Here is a 9,594-nt window from a genome sequence, read left to right on the forward strand (position 1 = left end):
TAGACTTATTTTTCTACTGTATTATTGACTGTATATTTGTTTTACTCCATGTGTAACTCTGTGTTGTTGTATGTTGTCGAACTGCTTTGCTTTATCTTGGCCAGGTCGCAATTGTAAATGAGAACTTGGTCTCAACTTGCCTACCTGGTTAAATAAAGGTGAAATAAAAATAAAAAATAAAATCATCCAAAATAATGTTGCGATATGTAACTATTGATTTCACTACTGACGATCAGTTGGGCTACAGGTGATAATGCTTATTGCAAAACAGCATAATCTGATAATATGGACCAATATGTTATTGGGTTTAATTATATTATATTTAGATTATGTTTTTAGTTTCCTTCATTTTGGAGTAGAATGTCCTTTGAAAAAGTCACGGGAACTGACGGTCTCACAGTCGTTCTACAAAACCATAACCACTGTCTCGAACGTGCCCCATCATTCACCGAGCATTCCTTCACGGCCTACTGTGATTGGCTACAGGTACTCGTTCACGTGAAACCAGCATGTTTTATTTAATTTATATACCCTGTGAACCCAGTATGGCGTTTAAAGCAACGAGCCAGTGGCATGACTGAAACTGGATACAGTTCGTGAAGTTGCGACAGGTCATTGATTTGTAGCAATTATAGAGTAACATTGCTGCAAAAGTGATATCTATACCTACATTGTAGCCCACATATAAACGACACGAAAGAGGAGCTTTTACCGCTGAGGACCGTGCAATTGTGATTTCTGACTGGTAGACGTACCCTATCACTTAATTGCAAATATTTCTAACAAACTGCACAAGGTAAGCTTGTTTCTTGACTGAATAAAAATATAACTTGTGTTAGTTACTAACCACTCCCGTTTGCAGTGGTTAGTAACCTAGTATATAACATCGAGGTCACTGTTTTTGTTCCATATTCAAAGAAGCTGAAACCAGCGGTATATTCATTACGGAAACCGTTTAAGAACCAAACTGAGCAAAACTCGGAACTTCTATTGGACAAATTCATTTAGGTCCGTCCCCGCTTCGTTCCTTTAGGTTTCGTTTAAGAAACGTCTTACAACCGAATGGGCGGAATGAATATACCCCTGAAAGAATAGAGCGGAGAACGAATCTCATCTGGTGTAATACTAAATGCAGGGCACGAATCTCATCCTGTATAATACTAAATACAGGACAGCATGTGCGTAACACTGAGTAAATAATGGCCATATCTGTACCATTACTGTTCTGAAATCCATGTAAGTGGTTAAAGTTTAGTAGTGTAGCCAAATAAGTCTGTCAGATATTAACTCTCGAGAACCCATACAGCCACCCCTATACAAGGCGCTAGCATTGCGGTCTATGAATGGATTAGCCAGAATAGGTCCGAACTGTGTATTCAGCAGTAAATACAGCTGGAGAACCCCACATGCCGGAGCGCACTGACGCTATCAAATCGAAGAAGATTAAAATACTAACTACTAGTTTTTAATAAAACGATTTTTTTGGTCCTCACACTATGTAGCAGTAACCACAGCAGCCATTTTCATTTTGGGGACGGCACGTAGAACATCGCTTTGAACCACAATGTATAGTCCAAGGGGGCGTGGTACTCTTATCAATCCAATTATAGAATTTGATCGTTCAAATTGAATAATATTAGTATGTTTAAATTTCAAAATGTTCAGACACACTCGTAAAATGTAAAAGTAGAAAATTATTTAAAATGTTTACATTTACAAATTTTCTACCCTGTAAAATTGATTTTTACAACGTTTTCCCAAATGTTCTAATTTACCTTGTTGAAATATTGGTGCATTTGGTGCATTTAAGAAAACTGAGTGATTTCTAAAATGGTTCAAGTGGACACTAATATTACAGTGCAGGACAGAGACCCAGCTCATCCACAGCAGTAAATGAATGTGGGCATTTGAGGCTAAATCTCTCAGACAGGCGCCCCAGAGCAGACAGGACAGCAGGTAAAGGAGTGTTGTGAGTCAAGGACTAGGGCCTTTTGTGGGCGAGGTTTGTCACTGTTCACATACACCGTTTCTCCCTGCAACTTCAGACTATAGGTATAATCTTCTAACAGCCATGGTGTGCTATGAGCACAACTTAGTGAAGAGACCTAGGATTGAGTCCACGTCAGTCTGCACTCTAAATTTGCTACAACGTTCTGCTGTGTAGTCATAAGTGAACACTAGGGTTGTGCCGATCTCCTTGTTATCGTATCCGTTTTATCACAGTTGATACTCGTAATCGGATTTACTTGTGATCGGAAAACCCGGAAGTGCACTGTAAATGCTGGTGAAGCCTATCACTCAGAGCACATCTTTATGTTCCTTTACACACATTGTTCAAAGGTAAACGACCCCGACAGTCCTATTCAATTATCAACAAAATAGGCTAATAAATAACCTAATGCATGGCTGGCTACTACTGCTTTCATTTATTCCAGACACAGATTTAGATTAAGTTAGGCTAAATCGCTTGCCCCATATTGTTTCACTTTGGAGCGGAACGAAAATATTCTTTCCCGACACTTAAACTATCTACATTTTTATTTTATTTTTCTAATGATCTGTCGCTCTGTAAACATGCCTAGGCGAGAATAAATAATAGCAAGCAAGCATGGGCTTGGATCACAAAATAACGACAGATGTCGTTAGAAATAGAATAGTTATACGGACAAAGTAGGCATACTAAACAACGCCAAGTAGTATGACAAAAACAACCATATGGCTAATGCAACGTTTACAGGAACTACAGTGCATTCGGAAAGTACTCAGACCCCTTCACTTTTTCCACATTTTGTTAAGTTACAGCCTTATTCTAAAATTGATTAATTGAAAAACATCCCCACAACATGATGCTGCCACCACCATGCTTCACTGTAGGGATGGTATTGGCCAGGTGATGAGCGGTGTCTGATTTCCTTCAGACGTGACGCTTGTCATTCAGGCCAAAAAGTTCAATCTCGGTCCACCCAGACCAGAGAACTTTGGAGCTCTGTCAGTGGCCATCAGGTTCTTGGTCACATTCCTGACCAAGGCCCTTCTCCACTGATTGCTCAGTTTGGCTGGGAGGCCAGCTCTAGGAAGAGTCGTGATGGTTCCAAACTTCTTCAATTTAGAAATGATGGCGGCCACTGTTCTTGGGGACCTTTAATGCTGCAGAGATGTTTTGTTACCCTTCCCCACATCTGTGCCTCGACACAATCCTGTCTCAGAGCTCGACAGAGAATTCCTTCGACCTCATTGCTTGGTTTTTGCTCTGACCTGCACTGTCAACTATGGGACCTTAAATGGACAGGTGTGCCTTTCCAAATCATGTCCAATCATTTGAATTTACCACAGGTGGACTCCAAACAAATTGTACAAACATTTCAAGGATGATCAATGGAAACAGGATGCACCTGAGCTCAATTTTGAGTCTCATAGCAAAGGGTTTGATTACTTTTGTAAAAAATGGTTTTTCAGGTATTTTAAAAAATTTCTAAACCTGTTTTCGCTTTATCATTATGGGGTATTGTCTGTAGATTGAGGGGAAAAACAATTTAATCCCTTTTAGAATGAGGTTGTAACGTAACAAAAGTGGAAAAAGTGAGGGGGTCTGAATACTTTCCCGAATGCAATGTATGCTGCCTAGTCAGATATCAGAGGACTGATGACAGTGCTGCTGCCTCACCACCTCAAGACAAGACTAGCCAATCAAATGTGTCAAGTACATGAAATGTAGGTATGGAGACATCAAATTAATTGATTGTTTGAGAAAAATACAAACAGCATTTCAGAAGGCTATAAATGATCACCTTCCCTTTTTTCAAATGACTGTACAAATGGTAAAGGCATGATTATACACCTTGAACAAGAAGGTTAGAGAATACCTTTTGGTAACTTAAACATTGATCTTATGCAACACACACAACCAGAGGCATGTGATGGCTGTACATAAATCAGGACCTCTCTGTCAGCTGAAATAGCGTCGTTGACTTTCATTAAAGGAAATAGCCTATGTTTCTCTGTGACCACACATGTAGCCTACTGTTGCGTAATGTTTTGTGTGCAAATTCAGCAAGAATACTGTATGCATTTCACTAGAGAATTTGTTCTCTGGCAAACATTGTTTGAAGCAACTTGTCGATTGACAATTGTTTCACCACAACTTTCTGGTATGTTTTTCTTCCCTTAGTGTATTCAGCCTTTTTCCTCAAGTCCGCCAGGCTGATTGAATTTGCCATGCCGCTCTACCTGTCGAACGACGACTTCTGCTACAGGACCCCAAAATCACTGAAACCACTACGACCCTGTCTGAACCCTTGCCTGAGGTTCAAATCCTCTGCTCCTCCTAAGCAGATTAAATCAGAGGGCGCTATTCATGAGGAGAATGGGAAACCCAAAAGGCGAGTGTCCTTTGCCGACCACAATGGCCTGGCCCTCACCAAGGTGAAGGTTTATTCCCTGTTCGACGATGCCATTGACATCCCACTCAACATCACAGAGCTGTTCAGCGCTGCGCTCAAATTAAGAGATGAGGACAGACTGGTGCTGGATTTCACCCAGCCCTCTTCTGACTACCTGCTCTTCCGCCAGCGTTTGGAGACCGAGCTTGTCTGCTTGGAAAACTGCATGTTGAAAAAGAGGGCACTGGCTGGAACTGTGAAGGTAAAAAACCTGTCCTTCGAGAAGTCTCTAAAGGTGCGTTTGACCTTTGACACCTGGAAAAGCTACACCGACTTGGAGTGCCATTATGTCAAGGACACATACACAGGCTCGGACCGTGACACCTTCTCCTTCGAGGTTTCCCTTCCAGTTGCACTGATACCACACGAGAAGGTAGAGTTTGCCATCTGCTATGAAGTCAATGGCCAGACATACTGGGACAGCAACCAGGGCCAGAACTACAGGATTATCCGGTCTGCTCTGAAGAGTGATGGCCAGGGTAGCTTCAGCAGTACCCAGCAGATGCACTCCTTTGATTTGGGAATTCACTTCGATCACTACGGTAGTCCCAGGTGCTCCCATGGGATCTGCCCAGAGTGGCCAAGATATTCAGGATATGAGGAGATTCGACCTTACTACTGAAAAAAAAAAAAGTCATCCTTAAAGGGATACTTCAGGATTTTGGCAATGAGAGTCGAATTAACTCGTAGATACCATTTGTCTCTGCGTGCAGTTTGAAGGAAGTTGCTAACTAGCGCTAGCGCAATTGCTAACTAGTGTTAGTCCAATGACTGAAAGTCTATGCGTGTCTGTTAGCAGATACCCATAGACTTTGTCACTGTGCTCATGCTAGTTAGTTTTGCGATCCAATGCTATCTCTAACTTCCTTCATACTGGACACAGACATAAAAATGGCTCTGGGGAAGTAGATAATGGGCCTCATTGCCAAAATCCCAAAGTATCCTTTTAAAGTGTTTTTGTTCAAAGGGCTGTTCCAGATCAGTTGTGAAAATGTTTAATTTCTTTTCAAATTCACTCAACAGGAGGCCAGTCTTGCCATGCTCGGTGGAACAAAAGCAAATAAGAAAAAGAAAGGGGGTGTTCTAAGGATATTAAGGTTTTTGGATGGGGGCTATATACTCTCTGTGGATGATCATAACTTCAATGCTCAGATGGCACATTTTACTGCTTGCATGACCGGTTTAATAAACAGACATTTCTCAGTGTAGGTGTTTACTGGACCAAGAGAAATGTAATTAATATCTATCTTTTGTAACTGATCTATGTGTTCAGATGAGCCATTGTTGACTCAGGAAAATTACACTAATGTAGCCTATTAAATATGAAATATTTTTTATCACCAAAAAAGAAACAAAACAAGAGATTATGCAAAACAACTATCTCATGAAAGAGAAAATAGCTATGGCTGATCTAGTTTAAAAAAACAACTACTTGTATAGCTTTTCACTTATGATGATCTGTGTGATGCACATAACATGTATAATTGGAAGAACAGTGTTTCTAATTATGGATGTCAAACTCGGTGATTTAAATAATCTATTTGGAAACCAAACGTCCATGTCCTCTCACGTCACATTTCTTGAGTTCTTTAATTTGATGTCTGTTAAGTAATAGACCTCAGAATTGAAATGGGGGCCTTTAGGTCACTTCAGGTTTTGCACCATACGTTTGTACAAAGTTCATTCTGGTGTTGTGTGTTATTAATTTCTTCCATTTTTAAATGAGGGAACGGTAGGAATTAATTTGGGACTCAACTTTAGAAATGCACATTTCTGTCTGCTCATGTTTTAATTTACTCCAATTGAAATGTTTTACTGTGTTCACTATGCTGCTTGATGTAAATAAGTCATTGGATATGTTTTTAAAAGCAAGTATTAGGATGGATTTTGTAGGTCAGATAAATTATCTTTTTAAGATGCTGTATTATATTGATTCTGAAAATGTGAAATAAATGTTCAGAGATCAAGAATATTTTGTTAGTTTAAACTCTTCTTTGAAGTACAGAGATGGTATTATTGCTGTGGGTGATATGAAAAGCTTTTTGATTACAAATCGGTAAATAACGGGTATCCTTTGAAGCAACCTATATCTACTCAGGGTTTACTAAAACTAACCAGCTTCAGTTAGCTTTACATTCCAGCTCAGGCTTAATCCGTAATACGACAGTGGATATTGCTTGTCCGCCTGCCGCTAACTCAAGCAGGCTTGTAACTGTGCATGCATGTCGCACATGGCTATAAGCTTTCCCCGTAGCTCAGTTGGTAGAGCATGGTGTTTGCAACACCAGGGTTGTGGGTTCGATTCCCACTGGGGGCCAAGTACGAAAAAAAAAAAAATGTATGAAATGAAAATGAAATGTATGCATTCACTACTGTAAGTCGCTCTGGATAAGAGCGTCTGCTAAATGACTAAAATGTAAGTATGGGTCACTACATATGTGGAGTGTCTGAAAGTGGGTGTGTCAACAAGTGGGAGGGTCAACGCTGATAAGCATTATACCAGCGCTCTGTAATTAGATGGTTTTGATTGAGGGTGTTTTTCATTTCGTAACACATTTTTATTGGTCAGTTCCCGACTGAAACAAGACTGTGAGATCTAAAAGCCACTTTTCTTGGAGAATCACACTGTGCCATTTGTTAACAAAACACACAAACACCTCACTTAGTCTTAATAGTAATGTTGATGTCAGTTATTAGTCTGCCGGTTTATGATATCAAATCAAGAATAGACAGTTTCAGAAGAAAGGGCTTTGTTTCTGGCCATTTTGAGCCTGTAATCGAACCCACAAATGCTGATGCTCCAGATACTCAACTAGTCTAAAGAAGGCCAGTTTTATTACGTCTAATCAGAATGACAGTTTTCAGCTGTGCTAACATAATTGCAAAAGGGTTTTCTAATGATCAATTAGCCTTTTAAAATAATCTTGGATTAGCTAACACTACGTGCCATTGGAACACAGGAGTGATGGTTGCTGATAATGGGCCCCTGTACGCCGATGTAGATATTCCATAACAAATCAGCTGTTTCCAGCTACAATAGTCATTAACAAGGTCTACACTGTATTTCTGATCAATTTGTTATTTTAATGGACAAAAATGTGCTTTTCTTTCAGAAACAAGGTCATTTCTAAGTGACCCCAAACTTTTGAATGGTATGTATGGTACCAGTCAAAAGTTTGGACAGACCTACTCATTCAAGGGTTTTTCTTTATTTTTACTATTTTCTACATTGTAGAATAATAGTGAAGACATCAATACTATGAAATAATGCATATGGAATCATGTAGTAACCAAAAAGGGTTCAAATCAAATATATTTGAGATTCTCCAAAGTAGCCACCTTGATGGCAATTTTGCACACTCTTGGCATTCTTTCAACCAGCTTCATGAGGTAGTCACCTGGAAATAATTTAAATTAACAGGTGTGACTTGTTCAAGCAATTAGTGGAATGTATTTCCATAATGTGTTTGAGCCAATCAGTTGTGTTGTGACAAGGTAGGGGTGGTATACAGAACATAGCCCTATTTGGTAAAATACCAAGTACATAGGGCAAGAACAGCTCAAATAAGCAAAGCGAAACAACAGTCCATTACTTTAAGACATGAAGGTCAGTCAATATGAAAAATGTCAAGAACTTGGAAAGTTTCTTCAAGTGCAGTTGCAAAAACCACCAAGCGCTATGATGAAACTGGCTCTCATGAGGACCACCACAGGAAAGGAAGACCCAGTGTTACCTCTGCTGCAGAGGATAAGTTCAATAGAGTTACCAGCCTCAGAAATTGAAGCCCAAATAAATGCTTCACGGAATTCAAGTAAAAGACATCTCAACATCAACTGTTCAGAGGAGACTGTGAATCAGGCCTTCATGGTCGAATTGCTGCAGAGAAACCACTACTAAAGGACACCAATAAGAACAGACTTGCTTGGGCTGAAGAAGATTAAACCAAATCCTTATACCTTTTAAAGGGTTAATAAATTATGTTATGATAAACTGTAAGGTCTCTTCTTCAGGAGACCTCTGTGTGTGTTGACCTGTTTTGAGTGTTGTGACCTTCAGACACTATCAGAAGGCGTCTACATTCAGATTCCTCCTGTCTGGATCCCACCGTGGTTATCTGGTTTTCTGAGAACACAAGGCTGCCACAGACCTGATGAAACCAGCCCCCTGTCAGAAGATGCTTACACTTGTTCACATTGCTATGACCCTATACTTGTGATGAAAGGTCCAAGTTTTGGTCAAACCCACTTCTGAGTTTTTACTTGCTGGTAAGATGGTTCCTGCTGTCGGGGAGGTTAGATTTATTAAAATGTTGTTGCTAGGGAAAGTTACGTAAGGGGGATTGGGGAGGCTATATGAGTTACAGGATGTCTTAGACATTTTTCAGAACTTGGGGAGAACTATCATATACTGTTATGCAGTACTCTGTATCAACTTCTGCCTACAATTGTATTACTAAAAGGAGTATTTTAATATTTAAAGAGTCTGTTTCCTTTCCATTACTAATGTATGTTTGATAATTACATAGACCTGATTATTTGTTGAATAAATTGACCAACAGGGCCAAGAAACACCAGCAATGGACATTATACTGGTGGAATTCTGTCCTTTTTTTGGTTCCAACCGCCGTGCCTTTGAGACGCAGAGTAGGTGTTCTCCGCATGAGTGGTTCCCACTGTGAAGCATGGAGGAGGAGGTGTGATGGTGTAGGGGTATCTAATCGCAATACACAGAATTGTGAGAATCGCAATACATATCGTATCCGCACCTAAGTATCGTCATATCGTATTGTGAGGTTCCTGGTGATTCCCAGGTCATGACTTACATACACATTTTTCGAAACAACTGCTCTGAAATATGGGCTGTGTGTGTGTAAAACATTTTCTACCTGCTGCAGAAGGCTGTATTGGTCTGCTAATACAGCTGTTGTAAAGTCTCAGTGCACTACTTTAGTGAAATATTTAAAAAATCAAGAGGGAGGGAATCTGATTTAATTGGTCTTCAACTTGTGGCAGAGCAGTGCTTGACTTGGGCAAGTGCTGTCCGTAGTGCCGTACCGGCACTTAATATTTTGGAGGAATTGTGTACCGCCTCTTCTATGAAACTAAGTAGCCTATTGCTGGCCCAGATACACACACTGAGGAAAAATTGATTGAT

General features: G+C 40.0%; 1 protein-coding gene across 1 annotated transcript; it reads left to right on the plus strand.

The window, feature by feature from the left end:
• The first annotated feature begins 466 nt into the window (after positions 1-466).
• LOC115149240 (protein phosphatase 1 regulatory subunit 3B) lies at positions 467-6,411 on the plus strand. Its single transcript, XM_029691919.1, has 2 exons — positions 467-796; positions 4,169-6,411. The coding sequence occupies exon 2, from the start codon at positions 4,216-4,218 to the stop codon at positions 5,059-5,061; it is 846 nt and encodes a 281-aa protein (XP_029547779.1). The 5' UTR covers positions 467-796; positions 4,169-4,215; the 3' UTR covers positions 5,062-6,411.
• Positions 6,412-9,594: the final 3,183 nt, after the last annotated feature.

Source organism: Salmo trutta, chromosome 15, assembly GCF_901001165.1.
Source record: "Salmo trutta chromosome 15, fSalTru1.1, whole genome shotgun sequence".
Lineage (NCBI taxonomy): Eukaryota > Metazoa > Chordata > Actinopteri > Salmoniformes > Salmonidae > Salmo > Salmo trutta.

Bases quoted from the DNA above. Each gene is read 5' to 3' on its own strand.
- LOC115149240 (XM_029691919.1), top strand. From the start codon at position 4,216: ATGCCGCTCTACCTGTCGAACGACGACTTCTGCTACAGGACCCCAAAA.